We start from the raw sequence: 22,527 nt of genomic DNA, 5'->3' as shown, positions 1-22,527 counted from the left end.
TCTTGCAGAGGATCCAGGTTCGGTTCCCAGCATTCGCCTGGTGGCTAACAACCATCTGTAACTTCAGTCCCAGAGGATCTGACACCCTGCCCTCTTATGGCCTGTGCATGCTTTGCACAGCACAGGTTCACTTACATACATGCAGGCAAAACACACATATAAATAAATATTTTTTTAAAAAAAATAAAGAACTCCCACTAGATCATGAATGCTTTTAATTAACCCTTTATTTTTAATGTATACTAGCTCATCTTCTTTTAATTACTCTGGTTCTCTTTTCAACACTCTGCCTACAGCTGGTTTCTAAGAGAGACTCATTGATATGGTTGAATATGTGAACTATATTAATTATAACACTCTACAGTGTCCAGTTGATATGCTCCTTGCCACTTTTGATCTCACCTGCTTACATGTGGGCTTAACACCTCCAAAACTAATACAAATGTGTATGTTTTGCAGTGTTAAACACCTTTACTTTTGTGGATTTATAAGCAGTCTCTCTTCAAGGATTATAATATAATTTGGAAGGCTGTTTCCTCCTGGGTGACTTTACCCGTAAGCTTTTGTATGACAGTTCAGTGATGGTTTATTGATAGTCTGATGCTATTATAAAGGCTCCTTCTACCCCCCAGTTCCTCTCTTCACACCCACATAACAACCCTTTTCCCGGTTGGGGCTGTAGGAAATGAGTAATGCTTAACCCATTTGTGTGATCAATTCACTTAAGCAGCTACTGTGAAATGTTAATCACAACTTTAATTTGTACTGCATTAGCATTTTGATTAACTTGTAGGCTTGCTAGCACACTTGAAGCGCTTTTACTCATAGTTACAGCTCGGAAATGACTTTTTGATTAATTAAGTTTGTTAGACAGCAGCTGAGCTTCCTGAATGCTAACCTTCTAGGGGGGAAAGTTCAGAAGAAAGTTACTATAACAACTGTTGCTATTGAAAAAGATTCTTAGAAACATACTTACAGCATTTTAATTATTGACAAAATATTGTATCCTTACTTGCATCTGACCTGAACCTTCAAAGGAGTGTACCTTTCTTTCCAGAAAACTTCTCTCAAGAGGTCTTCCCACCATGGCTAAACTTCTGGGAGCTCTTGAACTAAGTAGTACATTTGCTAGCAGATGTCTAATGACAAATGTTTAAGCAAGCTGCCTAGGATGAATTTCCATAGTTTTTATTTTAGTAAACTTTTAATTTGAGAATAGGCTTAGATTTCAAGGAAAGTTGTCTAAGGCCACACCACCCAATCTCATCTTATCTTGGAGGCCCAGCAGGGTTGAACCTGGTTAGTGCTTATATGAAAAGATTACCAGGAAAAATTGTAAAAAGTAGAGTTCCTATATGTCCTGAAACTATATTTCCTCTAGTATTAACATCTCATATAGGTTAATACAATATACTTGTTAAGTAATAAGCTGATACTGATACTTTACTAATGAAAGCCCACATTTACTCAGGAGTCTTTAATATTTATATAAGGGGCTGGGGGGTTCTATTCGGGATACTATGTGAATTAACCTGAGTTTTCATGTCTTTCTTGGCCTCTCTTTGTTATGACAGTTTCTCAGACTTTCTTTAGTTTTATGATCTTTCTATAGTGCTTTGCATTCCCATGATACTCCACTATTAACTTCATTTCTACACATTAACATAATTTTCTCTTATTCTAGATAAAATAAATCTTTCACAATCTAAACAGCATTTCATCTTTATGTTACTTAATTTGAACAGATGTGGCAGCATTACCTCCCATCTCAGTTTTTGTTCTGGTTATATTTTCATGTGCTTGTCATTTCTATATAGTCAGTAGATACATGAAGAGAGATGGCAGAGGTAGAGAAATAGTTTATTTTATTTATTTTTGAGAATTTCATACAGTATATTTTGATTGTATTTATATCCCCCCATCTGTACCCCCCTTACTACCCCCACACAATGTTATGCACTCTATAATTTTTATATATAGATTGATAGAGATGTATGTACAGATATAGATATATAGATACCTCTATAGAGTGTCATATTTGTGTCTCCGAGTGCCCTTTGATGTGGATTCATCCATTGGAGCCTGGTCTACCTACTGAGTCTCAGCTTTTAAGGAGGCTTACTCCCCTCCCAGCAGCCAGTCGTTCCTCATGTAGGGTTGGAGTTTCTTACCCACTTCCCCACATCTATGCTGGGATTTTGTCTGGCTTGAACTTATTTGTATATTCTATGCTTTCATTGTCCATTCATCAGTTGATAAACATCTAGGTTGTTTCCAAAGCCTGGTGGATCAATTTTTAACCCCATCAAGTGGCTTCAACAGATGACTTTCAAACACCATAATCACATGCACCCCAAACTCCTGTATTCCTAATCTGTGTTAAACCACTTCACCCACAACTTCCATGATTACCTAATGAGTCACTTCTCTTACAGCTTCTTTATCAGTCAACTTGACTAAGCATTTCTGACATTATAATCTGAAGTCTTTTTCTTCCCCTCCTCTTCCCTGAATTTAGTCCTGGTCCCCTTATGAGTATATCCAAAATTGACTACTTCAATGCTAATATTAGAGTGTGCTAAAATCTGTTACTTCCGTGGGTAACTGTCAACATCTGAATTATCTCCCTTCATGCCAAAATTACTCATTATTACGAGAAGTAATTACAGAGCACTATGAGTCACGTACGCTCACACAATACTGTTGTATCTACTGGAGAGTCATACTATTGGATCACAGAGCTGCTCCGGGGCTTTTCCATCATGAATTCTGCCCAGTAGTTATTCTAAACATGTTTTGTTCTCCTTTAAAGGTTTTTCTCCTAGCAGGAGATATTTTGCTCCCAATTTACAGATTATCAGTTTCCTTTCTCTTCCTCTCATCTCCCCCTCCCCCGCCCCCTCTCCCTCCTTCTCCTCCTGCTTTTATCAGACAGGCTGTCGCTATGTAACTCTGACTGACCTGGAACTCTGTGTAGACAAGGATGGCCTCAAACTCAGAGAGTTCACCTGCCTATGCCTCCCAAGTGCTAGAGTTAAAGGTATATGCCCCACACCCACCAAAACTTATATACAGATACTGTCATTTTACATAAGAAATGAATATCCAGAGATTTTAGCATCACAAATACTGAAACACAATAGTATTTGCTTTAAATAGTCTTATTAGGAAACGTTCTCTAAGTCCCATTTGATCTAGTATACACATTCTTCATAAAATCTGTAATTCGAAATTTCAACCCCATTCAAATTCTACATAACCCCCATTTATTCTGAACTTCATGGGCTATAAGTAATACTAATTAAAATTAGTCCTTTAGAGTTAGGCTCCCCAGAATTTGAATCTTAGCCAAGCCCATTTCTAAAACTGTAGCTTTCAACATACTTCTTTACCTCTCTAAACCACAAAGTTTTCATCTGTAAAGTGGGCTTAAATATAATATCTTACAGATAAAATTACTAGCAGAGATGGCAGACATTTAGCACACATCCATTCTAATTAGTTACTTAAACAATGAGAGTACTTTGAAAGTACTTTAGATGTCCTCCAGTGCCAGCCTCTCCTGCCTTTCCAGGTCTTGCCTCCTGCCCCTGCGCTGTTGTTCACACCTCTGTTTACAGGGCTGTTCATTTAAGCTTTCTGGCTGTGCACTTTGTATTCAGGATTTCTTAAGAGTCCAACCAAGCCTGTATTCTCTACAGAGTTCATTTTTACCACAACTGCTTACCTGGCTTCATAGCTGCATCTCCATTAAAATGTGTTCAAAACCAAACTCATCATCTTCCAGTCCACCTCTCTTCAAGAAATGACAAGCATCCTCAGGGTTACAATAAGGTTTTAGTTGTGTAATTTTGAATATGTGCTAGACATTTATAAATACAGTGCTAGACATCACATTTCCATTCTGCCATGGGTAGAGTTAACAACTTTCGTATTAATTTCTACTGAATTTTTATGAATTTCATTCAATATAGTTTGATAAAATTTAGATCCCCCCATATCTGCACCCCCTCTTACTAACCCTCCACCAAACACACACACACACACACACACACACACACACACACGCACACACACACACACACATATACCTGTAGCGTCAGGTTTGTATTCCAAATGCCCTTTAGTGCTTCAGTGTCTGTTCATCCACTGGAGCCTTGTCAGCCTACTGAATCTCACCCTTAAAGGAGACTGAATTCCCTCCCTCCTAGGAGGCATCAGTTGCCAATAGGTCCTCAGGTAGGGTTGGGGTTTCTTATTCACATCCCCATTCTATGTTGGGATTTTGTCTGACTTGAGCTTGCATAGAACTTGGGTGTGCTGTCACCACTGCTGTGAGTTCATATGGGTAACTGCCCAGTTGTCTGGAACACTATGTTTCTTTGTGGTCATCCACCTCCTCTACCACTTAGAACCTTTCCACCCCCTCTTCCACAATGATCTGTGAGCCTTAAGTGGGGCAGAAGTTTGATACAGGTATGATTGAATATCCTATATTCAATCATAAGCAGTCTCAAGTCTCTTATTTTTGCACATTGCCCTGCTGTGCTTTTCTCTGTTAATCACCATCTGCTATTTAAGGAAGCTTCTCTGCTGAGAGTTAAGAGATTCATTAATCCATCTCCAATCCTTAGCCTCTTTCAGTTGTAGACCTCTGAGCAGTAGCATGGATTTACCCTCTCAGCCCAAGAACCACACTGACACTTCACTTTGTCCTTCCCTATAGGATTAATCCTTGGCCTCTTTTCCTGGCTTTCTTATAATTACACTCCTATCCTGATAAGCCGATCTGCCTAGGCCATGCATCTATTCCTGACCCTGTAATGCTCCCCTTCTCTGATTCTCCAACCCCATGTAGAAATTGACATCAAAAAGATGAAAGGAGTACTTGGGAGGAAAAGAAAGGCTCTCTGAATTTGAGGCCAGCCTGGTCTACATATAAAGTTCGTCGCATGGTGAAACCCTGTCTCCAAAACAAATTTCAAATCTATATCTGACATCAAAATTTGTAGTTTTCATTCATACTGCTTAAAGTAAATTCTCAATAATTTAATCATAATGCTGTTTTAATCATTGTAATTGGATTTTTACTTTAATAAAACAAATATTTATTGTGCTAGGGCCAGAGTTACAAAGAATGATTCCAGATTCTTCATGTTAAGTAGCCTGTTGTTTATAGGAATATGTAAGCAGAGACTCTTAACAGGAGAATGATAGGGTACTTTGAGAAAAGTAGTGGCATAAGAAAAGGCCCTACATCCAACTGGAAGACTCTAGTAGATTTCAAATAATAAATAGGAATTTCCCAAGCGAGTAAGTTAGAAGAAATGTTATTCATTTTTTTTAAATGTAACATCAAGGATAAATGTGAGGAAATAGCAGTAATTTTATGTTATTCCACTGAGAGCATGGAGACAAGGTGTCCAGAGAGAAAAGCATGGGCCAGTAGACCCAGGGTCTACTGCTGTCCAGAGACTTACTAGTTTTTGTTCACTACACAGTGCGATGCCTCTGAAAATATTAAGTGGAGGAATGACATGATCTTTCTTTCCTCTTCAAAATTCATTTTGGTAAGAAAATAAAGTACTGATTGAAGAAAAATTGCATTAGAATGAGAATAAAGAAAGATTTCTATTTTTCCAGGCATGAGGAAGTAGGGTCTGGGCTAAGCAATTAGGACAGAGAGCAGTAGCACGAGGTAGTGGATGGCCAGAAAAACATGCAGTAATGTTTGCTTCTTCACGTTAATGCAGTTGCAAAACATTTCATTGTCCCCACCTTTTCAGCATATTGAAACAAGGTAAATAATAATTTTTAATTCCTGAGAGGGTTTTTCATTTACTTCCTTTAAGCACTTTTATTTTTTTTCTAATGTTTTCTTTTCACATCTGATCATACAATGAAAAATTGTGGGGCACCCTCATAAACCTTATGAATGCTTTCAACTCCATAATGAAAACATCAAAGTTAAAAGCATGTGGTTCATCCATCCAACTCTAGATGTGAATTTTTGATCTGGAATTTATTTCCAGCCAATTATAATGCAAAATTGCCATTCTTAGTCCACATTATAAGTTCTAACATCATATCATACTGCTTTAGATACAATTATTCATTTCTTTTTTTTTCTTTTCTCTTAGTTGTTCTCAAGAGTTGGGATTTATGAACTGCTTTTATTTCTATGTAGCATTCATTAAAATGTAAAAAATATCATTCAGCTTTACAAAGAAAGAGGAAATATGCGTGTGCAATATTTCCCAGAATTCCTAGAATATTCCTACATGGTATGTGGATTCATATATGCACATGCATATGCACACACATGTAAATATCTATTATATCAACATTCTGGCTTTTGATATACAGCTAACAGCACAGCAGATACTAAAGACCATTTTGACCAAACTGTCACATTAATCCTAATATCCAAAGACTTCAGTCCATCTCCCTGTAGTATACATAAAGCCATCATAGATTTCATTTGGCAACTTATTCAGATAATTTTACCTTTTGTAAATTAGAGTACACAGAATTGGAAATTTAGAACTTAAGATACTGCATCCACATCAATACCATGAAGTGGTACTTTGGCAAATTACTAACAGAGTTAACAAGCATTTCCAAAACCAACATTTTTGTACAGCATTTTATAATACCTTACTGTAAGTGAGACATTTACCTTTAAATTAGCATTGTGATAATTTGCTAGGTTTATACCAAAACAAGAGAGTACAGTCCCAAAACTGTGTAACTGCCTAACCTCATACTAACTTGTCAGCATTCTCCAGAATCTAATTTAATTGAAATAGCTTTGCCTGTGTAAACTTCTCCCTTGTTTAAATAAGATTTCACTGTTTAGTTTTGCCTTAAGTAAATTCAGCCCTTTGTTTGTCCATAAAGCATTAGATTAGACGTATAGACTAATATGAATTGCTTCCAGTCACTGCACATGAACCATGAACACTTGCCCCTGTACTAATGTGTGGTGTATTGTCATTGAAAGTCAGGCTATCTTTAGCCTGCTCTTTGAGGAAAATAAATCTTTCACAAGAAAATCTTCTATCTCCTCAGTTACTATTTTAAGATGAAAAACTGTGAAATTTATGTTTTTTAAAATTTTTTAAAAATTAGTTATTTTCAAGTTTGTTTTTATTAAATTTTGTTGTATTTCATACAGAATATCTCAAAAAATCTGAATCATCTTTGTAGCCCCATGCCCACTCCTCCTATAGCACCCCCCCCCCAGAACCCATATATTCTGTCCTGGGTGTTAAGGCCACTGTGTCAGGTCAGTGTCCTCAGACGTTTCATTCCCCAGTGCAACTCCATCCATTTGCAGTCTGCTTAGATTCCTCTAATCTATCTATCCAAACACCTGTCATTTTTTTAACGGAGCATAGGGTGGGGGTTATTTACAGAGGAGTGGGTGCCCCCCTTTTACAGCTGCAACTGGAAAGTTCACACTCAAATATAGATCCTGTGACTTCCCGACAGCTGCAGAAAATGGTCAGAGAGGTGCCTCCTGGCATTCTCAGCTCATATAGCCTTAGCCCCTCCTCCACATACCGGTAAGGTCAACTGATTTGGGTTGGAGGAGTAAGTGACTCCCCCTCAATCCCTTGATGAGTGTGGGAAGGAGGTGTGACTATAGCTTGCAGGCATAGTGGCTGGAGTACTCTTCCAGTTAACACTCCACCCCTTTGACTCTTACATTCTTTCCACCAACCTCTTCCTAAAGAGCCTTGGAGGGGGTGGTAGCTGTGGGATGATCTTGCTCTTACTTTGGCAAGACACTGAACTTTCAGGTCTCTGCATCATCAGTTTTTCATGGGCTATTGACCCATTTCAGTGGGATTCCATCTACTATAAAAACACAAACAGCAAGAAGCAAGAACAGCTAAACAGTGACTGCTATGATAACCTATAGGTGTAAACACACATGCTTGAACAGTACTTTAACAGGTACTGTCCATCTAACAAAACAATTGCAGTGGCTTACCACTAGGTTAGTCTGGTCTACAGTACCAGATGTGTATTCCACCCCTAGGAGTGGGCATTATATCCACTTGAAATTTTCCTGGTTTTACATGCACTAGATGCAAATTTATGTTTTAAATACAGCTAATAATGTTCTTGATGTATGGAGTTATATAAGCATTTGCTCACAAAGTGCACAAGTTTTCTCTTAGTTTCATTACCGAGTACCAATGGTATCTAGCTTTTTTACTATCCTAACAAAGCATAGGCATGGTGGTGCTCACCTTTAATCCCAGCACTTGGGAGGCAGAGGCAGGCAGGTCTTTGTGAGTTCAAGGCCAGCTGGGACTACAGAGAGACCCTGTCTCAAAAAAAAAAAAAAAAAAAAAAAAAAAAAACAAAAAGAAGGAAAGATATACAACACACCAACAACATAACAACTAAGAGAAGGAATGATATACCAGACACCACACACACACACACACACACACAAGTGACTAAATAAAGCTTAGTATTTGACCCTTTGTAGGGAGTGATATATGTTAAATCCTGTAGGAGATTCACTTTGTTCCCCTACTCAACTGTAGTTTAGTTTTTGGTGCCTGTTTCAAGATATATTTGTGGGGTTCTTTGTACTTATTTTTGTTTGTTTTGAAGGGGAGATTGTTTTTGCATTTGTTTTGTTCTATTCTTGTTTTAAGGCTAACATCAGATTCCCAGTGGAACAGACAAAGGTCTTGATAATGCATGTAACATGATTTTCCCTATTTAGGCAATGCTGGATGTGGCTGCAACCCAGGGCTGGCTGGTAACTGCCCTGAACATCACCAACCTGGTTCAGATGGTGATCCAAGGCCGGTGGTTGAAAGACTCTTCTCTTCTTACAATACCAAACATAGAACAGCACCATCTTCACCTTTTCAGGTCATTGTTTTGTTAATGTAATTATTTTAGTTTAAAACATATTGTTTTCTTTGAAGGGGTAGGGGTTGCTGGATCTATTCCAGTGCCTCATGCATGCTAAACTTGAGTTCTACCACTGAGCCCTGCCCCAGCCAACACCAAGAAGATCCTTTTTAGATACATATAGCCCCCACAATTTAATATGTTACCTAAAGTATTCATTCCTAGAGGTTGACAATAACCCTTTCCCAGAGGTAGGGTGACATGGCCTAATGATAAAATATCCTCGCTTGGAATTGACACTAGCCCCAAGCTGAACTGCAATTTTAACCACCTCCTTCCTAAGTCCTTTGCTATTTGTAGCACTGGGTACATTTCTATTTTAACAAAATTTCTTACAACCCTTCTTTTAAGAAGACATTAATAAAGTACTTTGTGATTGAACACAAAATAAATTGCCAGTTTCTGCCATTATACAAGAGATTTAAGGAATCTGAAATCTGTTATCAAATTAAATTTCATCTTCAAAATGTATTTGTATGTACTGGGAGCTCAGAAGTGCTTAAAAGAGGAGTTCTATATTAGCATCAAATTACTTAACCCTTAGGCGTCCTGTAATAGCATAAATATTTTAGGCAGAGAAAAAATAGCACAGCATACAAGCAAGGTTGGCAGTGTTTAAATAAAGTGTTTCTTTTACACCAATAAAGTGACACTTTGCAGCCAAAACACTGGTTCACAGTGATGCAGACAAGCAAAACAGTTTATTTGGAACTTGCCATCATGCTCCGTGTCTCCTATCAGCTTGACAACAGGTGGTAATCTATTTGAGGTGTGTAGATGCCAACAAACCTTAAGAATGGGTTGTGGTTGATAATGTGCCTAGCATGCAGAAAGCACTAGTGTCTATCCCCAGGACTACATAAACCGTTGTGGTGAACACCTGTAATCCCACACGTAGCAGGGAGAGGCAAGAAGACCAGAGGTTCAAGGCCACCCTTAGCTTATCTACATACCGAGTTCAAGGGTAGCCTGAACTACATGAGACTGTCTCAGAGAGGGAGAGGGAGAGGGCGAGAGCAAGAGCGGGCGGGGGTGGGGGGGCAGTCTGGGATGCTTGAGTCCCATGAGATGTCCCAGAAACAAATACATTCATAGAGTAAGCCAGACATGGAGCAAGTGGTGAGAAAGGAAGGCAGATATGGGTCTATGACTTTCTGAAGAGCTCTTCCCATGTATTACTAAATGTAAGAGTTGGATTTCAGCAGTAAAGAAGGCACATTAAGACTGCCCTAAACAGCACAGAAGTCTGTCATAGAAGTTACCTGAGGCCTACAAGATTCCATCCAGTTTTCCTGAAACCCTTAAGAGTGTGATATTAATGTAATTTCAACTCTATTTTCTTCTTAGCATAAGATTTAGATGGTCTGTGTTTCTGAGATCTGCCACAACTTATGCTATAAATCTGAAAGATTCCCAAAGTATACTTTAAATTTTGTGTCTCTAAAAACTTAAAATTTAAAACTTGATTATTCAAGTAATTATCTTAGAGATCTTTGCCCTTATCCATTAAAACATGCCAGGGCTCCACATTAATACTTTATCCACTTGGAAGCATTGCTTCACATTAGTACCTATATTGGTGTTTATTATTTCTTAGGAAATGGAAGCCAACTGTTAAAGTCCCACATGCTCAATCCCGAACCTCCATTGAATGCCTTCCTGAGCTGATCCATGCCTGTGAAGGGAAAGACAGTTTATTCAACTCCATGGTAGAGAAGGAGCTACAAGCATCAAAAACAAAGCAGGTATGACCATCTCTTCTATATCTCTATATCTCTTCTATCTACCAAGAATGTCTTTACTTAGAACACAGCTTTTAGTTTTTTTGGTTTTGTTTTTGTTTGTTTTTGGAGACAGGTTTTCATTATGTAGCCCTGGTTAGCCTCAAACTCACAACTCAAGCTCGTCTCACAGCTCCACTGCAGCCTTTGTTCTATGAATTCATGCTCATGCCACACAGGCCAATGAATGATCCCTGAAACACGTCTTATACCTGAGACTGTTATATCTTATGAATTGTAGTATTTTTGCTGTGCAAACAAAGTTTTCTGCCTTTATGGAAATGTCATTTAATTATGGAAATAGCAAAGACTTTTTAATATTTTCTTGACAGCGTCCCTCAGCATGTAAGTATCAAATTACTTAATTCTTTGTGCTGTATTGTATTAGTATGTTTGAATTTAGTATGTTTGAATTTTAAAATTGCTATTTGGGTTGGTGACTTGACTTTCTTTTGTTTCTTTAAGTTTTCATACATTTTTATTGTGACCTCGAAAACTCAATTCTAGACAGTTATCTTAATTAACAATTATATATTCGTAAATTGATGTATATGATGAATCAGTCTGGGTGTTTTCAAAAGCAAAACATGAAAACATTCCAAACATACATCAGAAAGTGAATGGTTTGATTCTATATGAAGTAATCCATCTATGTAAAGAATTACTTTTAGCCATTAGAAATCACACTTTATAAGAATAGTTAATAATTGGAAATATTTTATCACCTGATGGTAAGCTAAACACCTAAACAATTCAACCAATATTTAAATCCTAATGCAAAACAGGTCAGTACATCCATCTCATTGTTATGAAAATTTCCTTTCATGTTTAATTCATGATAAAAGTATTTGTATAATAAGGAATTGTTTTAAAGATACATTTCTTGATGATTTGTTATCAGTATTTGTGGTCACATAAAAATTTCTCAGCTGAAAAGGGGTCATGAGTGGAAAAAGTTTTGAGAAGCCCTGAGTTAGAACATGGGTTTTAAAATCAGATTTACCTGAGCTAAAATTCTTTGTCTCCCATTTGCCAACTGTGATTATGAACATAAAACATTTTGTGTGATTATGAAGTTCTTACAAAATTGTGCAAAATGTTGTGTAACATAGAATAAGAACTCATTAGATGATACTACATATAATGACAGTAATAGTAATTGATAGCAGTATTGACATTATTGGAAGTTGTTTCAGCATAATACTATCAAACTGGCTTCGAAAGGCCTTCTGCAACTTGTCCATCACTTGATTATATCCCCCAGGAACCCTCCAACTCCTACTCTTCAGAATAGCTTTTCTTTGTGTGTGTGTGTGTGTGTGTGTGTGTGTGTGTGTGTGTGTGTGTGCGCACGCCTGTATGTGCACTCCCCTCAATTACTTGTCTATGCCCTTCTCTTACTTTAATCATTTTGCTATTCCTAAATTGTAAGCTATTTCTTCAAACAAACTTTTTGTGGATCATAACACATACAAAAAGCTAAATTTATTTTGTAAAAAGCATAGCAGATCATCTATCCAAACAATCTTTGGGAATGCCAAAAACAAATTAATGACACCAGAAATATTTGACTCTCCAGATTTTTAAGTCTTCAGCAGTTTATCCAAATTAATAAAAACTTTCTACATAATTGAAGAAACGTATCAAGTCATGTCTCTTTTCTTTTCCAAGAGAAACTTACTTTTGAACCAGACTTGGTAAAAGTGTAACAGGTATTAATATCTGAATGTTCATTTTCTGTTGAACCCCAAATTGGCACAAATAATTATTTCAATATTCCTAATAAATGCCTACCTTTCTAACTAATTTACCATCAAAATTATGAATAAAAACAATGTATTTGAATTCAAACAGGGCTACTGTTGGCAACAACAGATTTCTCATATAACATACATTGATTTCAAGCCAAGTTTTAGATGTGATGAAAAATTAGAACATTGTTATAATTAGTTCAGGGAGAACTCAGAAGTAAACTTACTTAATTTATTTGCATAAATTGCCATTCTGTTATCTTTAAAACCAAATGCAAATTGGCTCTGTCTGATATGATGATGGTTATTTGGCTCAAAAGTGCTTCAATTTGCAGAGCAATCTGGTGTCGGCTCTGCAGTGAGACGATCCCAGGTAACATACAAATCCTGAATTATTCCAGAAATTAGTATGTTTAAAGCATCAATTTAAGTGCTAATTGCAGTAGTAATGAGAAAAAGCAGTAAGACTGTGAGATTTGCATCTCCTACCCCATCAGTATGCCTGGAACGGCTGCTGACTGGCAGAGGATTTGGTTGCTAATTAAATAATTGTATGCATGGCAATGCTCTTGCCTGATTCAATAGATGAAGATTAATCCTCAGATAAATATGTTTGGCTGATGTTGAGATGTCTTAGCAATTTCTTTAAAAATATTTCATGATATATATGTGTATGTGTATACCAAATAAATGTGTGTTTATACCATAGGCTGAAAAATAGTAATATAACATCCTACTGAAAGATTCCATAAATATAAAAGCCAGATAAGACTTTTGAGAGCTTTGGAAAGTAAAATCCAAAGTTTCTAAAAACAGAAAATATTATATGGGCAACTAATTTAATTGTGTGCATTAAAAAATAAGGTTTGCTTCATGTGATAAACGTTATTTGTATCATCTCATGAGCATAAATGCTCTACAGAAATGGTGTGTGTCTCTTCTTGACCACTTTTCATGTTGGCCAGTCTTAGAACATCAAGTGGAGCAGTTTCTCTACTCAGTAACTTCTGGTTTAGCCAAGATCTGGGCCATTATTTGTACTTGAACTACAATGTATGACATGACTATTTCAGAATCTAGTTCCAGGCATAATTTCAGATTCATAAGAAAAAGCTACAGGATTGGAGTTATAATGAAAATTGCATCGAATTCACTTTTTAAAATATTACTAAGGGATAGTCTGACTCATCAGGGCTATATCATTTCAATTACATATACTCAGGCAACACTAAAGTCATAGAAACAATCAGTTAAAGTCCATAAGGAAAACTGTGGTTATGTATTGAAGGGTCAGAGGAACCAGGTGTGATGGTGCATGCCTTTAGTCTGGGGGCAGAGGCAGGCGGGATCTCTGTGAGATGGAGGCCAGCCTGGTCTACATAGTTCTAGGTCAGCTGGGGCTACAGGAAGACCCTGTCTAAAAAAAATTTTTTTTAAAAAAGGAATAATATGAAATTGCTCATGTGATTTTTAAACTACCTTAGAAGGTACCTGATAAAGCAGCCAATATATTGTATATTAGGACATTCTCTCAATTGATAGCTAAGTTTACCACACAGTTGTAAATATTAAAATAGATGACAATTACTTTAGCACCTTACGTGATTTCCACAGAGCTAGACATTCAGTCATTCATTAACACTGTTGAACACTTGACTGTTTGAGTACTGGTTACTCACAAGATTCTTTTAGTTTAAAAGGGAAGAAAAAAAGGCAAAATATCTCCATTCAATGTGTGCTTTTTAATTAGTGTTGCCAGAATGATGAAATACTATTTATTTCTAGAAGGAACCCTAGAATTAAAGGATTCCCTAAAAATTATAGGTAGTACAGGAGTTCCCTGTGGAAATGACTTTCTTATAGAAAAAAATTTGGAATGTGAACAAAAAAAGTTATGTAAGTGTTCAATGAAAGATATTGACATCATTTTTTTCAGGTTTTCTTTATATCCCCCAAATAATGATCTATATCTTAAGAAGTCACATATAGGGCTGGAGAGATGGCTCAGTGGTTAAGAGCACTGACTGCTCCTGCAGAGGACCCGGGTTTGATTCCCAGCACCCACATTGCAGCTACGAACCGTCCTTATCTCCAGTTCCAGGGGAATCTGAAGCCCTTTTCTGACCTCCACGGCATTGTACAACACGGGTGCACTCACATACATGCAAACAATACACTCATACACATAAAATAAAAATAATAAAAAGAAGTCACATATAATAGTGAATAGACACATCTCTAATACAAAACAGTTCAACAATAAACATTTTTTATCTCATTTGTCTTTTAGTAATAGCCAGTACCAGCCACTCAGTGACAGATGGGACTTACAATAAACAAATAAGTTTAGATCATGGTAAGTCCTTTTGCAGTTGATTTTAAGAGAACTGTAAGAAGATTAAAGCATGCTTTTTCCATATACACAGTTATAAGAAAAATTAGTAAAATCTTAGCATGTAGATGGATCATATCACTGGCTAGTTATAGCACTGTGGTCTAGTTTTGAAAAATGCAGTCATTTTTAAAACTTGGTAAAGTGCAAAGGATCTCTGCATTATTTCAACAACTATATTCAATACAGAATTAATCCCAGTATCTAAAAATTGACTTTTCTAAAAGTACACCATTTCTTAGTTGTTCACTACATTTCTCACTAACTATTCCTATTATGATTTTTTTTTCTTTTCTTTTTAATTCAGGCATGGAATTTTTTATCTCATTTGCCAGTGATAAATGTTAGCATAAGTGTTAAAGGCTCATGGGATGACTTAGTTGAAGGACATAATGAACGTTCCATCTCAACTCTGAGTGCAGACAAACGAGATGATAACAAATGGATCAAGTTGCATGCTGATCAGGAGTATGTGCTTCAAGTCAGTCTACAGAGGATCCACTTTGGGTTCCACAAGGTACAGTATTTGGTTTCCATTCTCAAATATTTCACACCAAGTACCAGCATGTGCCACCACACATACCTTTTTTATTACTAATGTGTTCATGTCATTCATGAATCCTGCTTTCTCAACTGGTCTTAACAGTAAAGAGTCAGTCACTTAAAATTAGTCAGTTCTTCTTATGTGCCATTTTTCAGCTTTAGAAAACCCATCCAGCTTACACAATAGTACTACATTGTCTATAGTGCTGTTCTTGAACAAACTTGTCCAACTTCTTCCTGGAGTGCCTTTGAAAGTGGAGATTCCTTGGCCCTACCCCACACTGACCAAAACAGAACTTCAGAATCTCAGTGATCTGATGCCCTACTTTGTACCCCAGAGGATTTGTAGAAACCTTAGACTCAAAAAGGCACTTCCCTAGAGGATCTCTGATGTATAGGACCTACTGTAGACTAGATGCAGATGAGGTTGTAGCTTTCCTAAGTAGCTCTGTGGATCTGAATAAGACACTAAGCTTTTTTGAGCCTCAGTTGTTACATCTGTCTGTTAATGCATTTGAGAAAATGCTGTCAGTTCCATAGAGAGCACTAGTTTTATTACCAATTTCTATACTCTTTAGCCTCTCACACCAAAATTATTTAGTCCTGGAAGAGCATGTAGTATGGGCAGAAGGGTTCTAAGTGCCATTGTGATTGAAATAATGAAGGCTTTATCTTCCTTTTAGCCTACTGGGTTCAGGCCTTGCTGATGTCAGGAGTAAGCCCTCAGAAATGAGATTACAGTGAGCTATTTTGGCCCCTCTGTTTTGACATACAAAATGGTCACTGACTTTGTATAGTTAGGAGGGCCCTGTCCCTTGAAGTTCTCCCTTATTTGATTTCTAACATGAAAATTAGGTCAGAGTGGTCAATCTCTGGGTCTTCGGAGGTTTTACTCTGAGTATTTTCCAGCTACTTAATATATATATAACCTGACTTAGAAAAATAGCAATAATCATAAACTAAGGAATTATAAAAGCAATTATAAAAATAAAGTCATAGTGGTAACAGATACTTTACTTTAATGTTCTGCTTTTAAAATAGATGTAATTGTGCTGAACAACTAAATTTTATTTCCATCTACTGCTTGTTTTACTCTGAGTATTTTCCAGCTACTTAATATATATATAACCTGACTTAGAAAAATAGCAATAATCATAAACTAAGGAATTATAAAAGCAATTATAAAAATAAAGTCATAGTGGTAACAGATACTTTACTTTAATGTTCTGCTTTTAAAATAGATGTAATTGTGCTGAACAACTAAATTTTATTTCCATCTACTGCTTTAAAAAAAAAAAAAAAACTGCTCTCTGCCCCTGAAATATGTTGAACTGCAATGAAGAGCTTATCTTTATTAATGTATTTCATATGATAAAATTATTGTCATACAAAACCACTAGCATAATCTTTGTAAAAATCAATCCCAAAATATTTATATCTAATCTTGAACTGTAATAATTAATATATGTTACAAATTGCTGGGCTTAAAATTTCCCATTCCTTGGAGAAAAGGGCTGTGGGCTTCCTTCTCACACAGTCTCTGTGTGAGCCTGGAACTTGCTGGTATAGCCCTTTCCCCTTTTATGGAATCACTTAAGGGGCACTGGTGTTAGTTCTTCTTTAAAGGTCTGGTAGCATTAAGCAGCAAATCCATCTTAGCTTGGCCTTTGTGGGGTTGGCAGTCTTTTTAACACTGCCTGTGTCTCATTACTTGTTATAGGTCTGTTTAAATTCTTTATGTTCTCTTGGTTTAATCTTTAGTAGGTCACACACATTTAGAATATTATCCAGACTGGCCCCTGGTCCACTTCTTGTGGACTTTCTAACTTGTTGAAATCTGGATTTTCAAAGTATGCCTAAGGAGCCTATGAATTGCACTGTTCTCTATTGCAAGGTCTCCCTTTTCACCTCTAGTTTTATTAACTTGTTTCTTCTCTCACTTTTGCCTAGTCTGTGTGAGAGTTTGTCAGTTTGTCTTCATTTTCAGAGAACCAACTCTGTTTCATTGACCCTTTGTTTTAGTTTTGTTTTTGCTTTTGTTGGTTTTTTTTGCTTCTATCTCACTAATTTCTCCCTTGATCATTATTATTTCTTTCCATATACTGTTTTAGGGTTTTGGCTTCTTGTGTTTCTAAGACCTTGAGGTGCTTTATTAAATTATTTACTTATGATTTCTATGATTGTTTAATGTGGTCGTTTATAACTGTAAACTTCCCTCTTAGAACCACTTTCATTGTGTCCCACAGGTTCTAGTATGTTGTACTTTCATTTCATCAAAATGGAATTTTTTAATTTCCCTCATCACTTTTTCATCATTCAGTGGTATGTTGTTCAATGTCTGTTAGTTTCTTTACATTCTTCAGTTTTTCTAATTATTTATTAGTAGTTTTACTCTCCTGTGATCATATAGGTTATAAGAAATTAGTTCAGTTTTCTTTAACAGGTCTCTTCTGTCTGGCACTGTGGTCCCTGCCAAGCATTAATGTTCAGACACTCTATGTGCATTTCTCATATAGGTTTCTAGGGCATCACTTTTCCCTCTAGGCTTCCTAGACCCCCCGAGATTCACTCATCTCTACTCTTTTTTCTCCCATCTGGCTTCCCTCCTCTCTCCCTCCCTAGTCTCAGTGTCCTGATTATCTCCACCCTCCCCCCAATACCTTCTGACTCCCACCATCTTTCCTCTCCTGACTTCCCTCACTTCCCCCACACCATGGTCCCTTGCATGTCCCTCTCTCCTCTCCTCCCTGTCAGTCACTCCCACTTTTTCTAGGGAGATGTTACCTCCCTCAGGTAACATCTGTTCCCTACTATCCTCCCCCTTTCAGGTTGTTTCTTTACCTTTACCTCCATGTATCCTTTCCCTTTCCCTGGCTCCTGCTGTCACATCAGAATTTATACACTCATATAAAAGAGATTGGTGCTACAGTCCACAAATGAGGGAGAACATGTGTTGCTTATTTTTCTGTGCTTGTGTTTCTTCACTTAGTATAACTCTCTCTAGCTCCATCCATTTACCTGAAAATTTCATAATTTCAACTTTTCTTACTGCTTAGAACTCCAGTGAGTAGATGTATCACATTTTCATTAACCATTTGTCAGTTGATGGACATTTAGGTTGTTTCCATTGCTTAGCTATTGTGAAGAGAGCAGCGACAAACATGGATGTACAGGTATCTCTACACTGTGATTGATGAGTCCTTTGGGTACATGCCAAGGAATGATATCATTGGATCATATGGTAGGTTCATTTTTAGTATTTTGTTGGTTCTACACACTGCTTTCCATAGTGGTTGCATGAGTTTGCATTCCAACCAGCAGTGAATGAGTGAGTGATCTTCTTTCTCCACATCCTCTCCAGCATTTGGAGTCTTTCATTCTGTAGATCTTTGCCAATCTGACTGGAGTAAGATGAAATCTTAAAGTGGTTTTTGTCTGCTTTCTTTAATTACTAAGGATGTTGAGCACTTTTTAAGGTGCTTCTTAGCCATTTTTATTTCTTTACTTGAGAACGCTCTGTTTAGGTCTATTGCCCATCTTTTTATTGGGTTGTTTATTTTCTTATTTCTTCTTTGAGTTTTGTATATTCTGGATATTAATCCTGTTGGATGTGTAGCTGGTGAAGATTTTCTCCCACTCAGTGGGTTTCCTCTTCCCTTCCTTGTTTGTTTCTTTTGTTGTACCAAAACTTTCTAAATTAATGAGGTCCAACTTACTGATTGTTGGCCTTAGTGCCTGAGCAGCTGGTGTCTGATTTGGAAAGTTCTTTCCTACACCTACATCTTGGAGGGTGCTGCCTGTGTTTTCTTCTAGCAGTTTCCAAGTTTCAGTTTTATATTGAGGTCTTTGATCCATTTGGAGTTGACTTTTAGTGCAGGGTGAAAGAAAAGGGTTAAGGTTCATTCTTCTGCAGGTGGAGATCCAGTTTTGCCCACACCATTTGTTGAAGATGCTGTCTTTCCTCCATTGTGTGTTCTTAACACCCTTGTCGAATATCAAGTGGCTGAAATCATATGAACTTATGTTTGGGTCTTCTATTGTGTTCCATTGATCTACGTGTCTATTTTTATGCTAGTACCATGCTGTTTTTATGACTATAGCTCTGTAATATAATCTGAGATCTGGTATGGCAATCCCCCCAGTGTTGTTCTTTTTACCGAAGATTTTTTTGGCTATCTGAGGTCTTTCGTGATTCCATATGAATTTTAGGATTTTGTCAACCTCTGTAGAGAATGTCATGTGTACTTTGATTGGGATTGCATTGAATCTGTAATTTGCTTTTGGTAAGATGGTCATTTTCACAATGTTAATTCTACCAATCCATGAGCATAGGAGGCCTTTCCATCTCCTAGTGTCTTCCTCTATCTCTTTCTTTAGAGTTTTGAAATTTTCATTGTAGAGATCTTTAATGTCTGATTTCGTTTATTCCTTTTTTTTTTCTTTTTGAGGCTATTGAGAATGGGAGGGTTTCCTCAAGTACTTTTTCTGATTGCTTGTTATTGATATATAGAAAAGCTACTGATTTTTGTAAGTTGATTTTGTATTCTGCCACTTTACTATCTGCAAATAGGGATAACGACCTCTTCTTTCCCAATTAGTATTCATTTAATTTCCTTCTCTTGTCTTATTGCTCTTGCAAGAGTTTCAAGCACTGTACTGAAAAGGAGTGGAGATAGTGGACAGCTCTGTGTGGTTCCTGATTTTAATGGGAATACTTCCAGTTTTCTCCATTTAGGATCATGTTGACTATTGTTGTATATAGCTTTAATTATGATGCCATATGTTCCCTCCAGACAAATTCCTTCTAGGACTTTTAACATGAATACATGTTGGATTTTGTCAAGTGCCTTTTCTGCATGACCGTGTGGTTTTTTTTTGTCTTTAAGCCCACTTATATATTTTATTATATTTATTGACTTACGTATGTTGAACCATCCTTGCGTCTCTGGAATAAAGCCAACTTGATCATGGTGGATGATCTTTTTGATGTGTGTCTGTTTTGGAGTATTTTGTTATATTTTATTGAATTTGTGTGCATTTCATGTATCTTAATCATATTTAGATTTCCCCTCCTCATCTGCCCCCCACCAGATTTCATGCATTGTGGCATATATGTTAAGGCGTATGGAGTCAAATTTGTGTCCCCAGATAACCCTATGTGTGTGTGTCTACATTATAGTATCCTCTTGATGGATTGCTCCCTTAATAATTATGAAGTGACCATCTTTATCTCTTCCCACCAATTTTAGTATGAAACCTTATTTTTTCAGTAGTAGCTAACTATATCTGCCCAATTTCTAGTTCATTTGCTTGGAATACCTTTTTCTATCCTTTCATTCTAAGGTTGTGCATGTCTTTGATAATAAGGCCCATTTCTTAGAGACAACAAATAGATTAATCTTTTTTTGTTTGCTTGTTTGGTGTGTGTATGTAGTGTAGTGTACATGCATGTTTATACGCAGGTTTGTGTAGAGCCCAGAGGTGTCTTCCTTAATTGCTCGCCATCTTATATATTAACACAGATTCTCTCACTTGAATCCAACACTTTGTCTTTTTTAATATTTTATTTTACGTTCATGAGTGTACCTCATGAACGTGTATGTAAGTGCATCTGTGTCATGCAGTGCCTGCAGAGGTCAGAAGAGGACATCAGATTCAGTGGAAGTGGAGTAACACCTGCTTGTGAGCTGCCATGTGGGTGCTGGGATTCAAATCTGGGTCCTCTGCAAGAGTAGTCAGTGCTTTTAACTGCTGATCTCTCTCTCCAACCTTTTGAACCCAGCATTTTCTGATTCAGCTAGTCTAACTAGCCAGTTCTGGGGATCCCATTCACTTCTACCAAGTGCAGGTGGACTACAGAGAGAAAGAGAGAGAGAGCGAGAGAGAGAGAGAGAGAGAGAGAGAGAGAGAGAGAGAGAGAGAGATTCAAACTCCTGTCTTCATGTTTCCACAGCAAGTACTTTACCTACTGAGCTCCTGCTCCTGGATCCTGATTTGAAATTCAGTCTTCCCTGTGCTTTTTGTTGGAGTTGAGACCTTTAAATATTCAGTTATTATTGGAAGGTGTCTGTTTCTATCATTTTGTTGATTTTGTAGTATTTGGTGTTTTTCTACTCTATTTTCTTAGCTGCTGTTCTGTTGTGGTTTATTCATTCCTATGACCTCATTCTCCTCATTGTTTTCAGTCCATTTGTAGTGCTTGCTTATTAGTCACGAATTCCTTTAGTTTCTGTTTGGGGTAGAAGGATAGCATTACTGGGTATAGAATCTAGGTTGACACTGTCTTCCAGCACTTAAAATACATTGCATACTCTCCTGGTGTTCTAGGTAGCTTTCTGTTGCTGTGATAAAAACATTGACCAAAATCAATTTGGGGAAGAAAGAGTTTATTTTATCTTACTTTTCCAAATGACAATCCATCACTGAGGGAAGCCAGGGCAGGAACTAAAGCAGAGCAGGAACCTGGAAGCAGGAGCTGAAACACAGCCCAGACCACAGAGAAACACTGCTTGCTTTTTCTAAATTTGTTTTTATTGAATTTTTTGTGTATTTCATACCAAACATCCCAGTCAATCTTAATCGTCTTTATACCCCTGTCCCCACTGGCACCCTCCCATAGCCCCCCCACTAGAACACTAGAATTCATACATTCTCTCATTTGTGTTAAGGCCTGTTGTGTCAAGTCAGCCTGCTTTCTTTTTTTTTTTTTATTTGTTTGCATGTATTACCTGCATGTACCTAAGGACACCCATGTGGTGCAGTGCCCACAGAGATCAGAAGAGGCTACCGGATCACCTGTGACTGGAGTTACAGACAGTTGTTAGCTGCCATGTGGGTGCTAGGATTCAAACCGGGGTCTCCTGCAAGAACAACCAGTGTTCTTTACCACTGAGCCATCTCTCCAGCCCCACAAACAAAAAATTTTAAAAATGCATAGAGTCGTGGCTCACATCATTAATCGCATCACTTGGGAGGCACAAGCAGGTGGGTCTCTGAGATTGAAGTCAACCTAAGCTAGTTACAGGACAGCTGGGACTTCAGGGAGACCCTGCCTCAAACCCTTTCCACCCCCTCCCCAACAGAACAAAAATTAAAAATATATATTTCTTGCCAAATC

At 37.3% G+C, this 22,527-nt stretch overlaps 1 protein-coding gene across 7 annotated transcripts in view; it reads left to right on the top strand.

The window, feature by feature from the left end:
• Ascc3 (activating signal cointegrator 1 complex subunit 3) overlaps positions 1–22,527 on the top strand; it is a 379,245-nt gene that overhangs the window by 344,168 nt on the left and 12,550 nt on the right. For all 7 annotated transcript variants that reach the window (XM_029558579.1, XM_029558580.1, XM_008822937.3 and 4 more), the window contains 3 exons: positions 8,750–8,901; positions 10,541–10,688; positions 15,175–15,384. In XM_029558579.1, coding sequence (XP_029414439.1) covers positions 8,750–8,901; positions 10,541–10,688; positions 15,175–15,384 — 510 coding nt within the window. The remainder of the gene's footprint in view (positions 1–8,749; positions 8,902–10,540; positions 10,689–15,174; positions 15,385–22,527) is intronic.

This window comes from Nannospalax galili, unplaced genomic scaffold, assembly GCF_000622305.1.
Source record: "Nannospalax galili isolate Female #2095 unplaced genomic scaffold, S.galili_v1.0 scaffold448, whole genome shotgun sequence".
NCBI classification, from domain to species: domain Eukaryota; kingdom Metazoa; phylum Chordata; class Mammalia; order Rodentia; family Spalacidae; genus Nannospalax; species Nannospalax galili.
The sequence above is the reverse complement of the archived record's forward strand: the minus strand, read 5'-3'. Positions and strand labels throughout refer to the sequence as shown.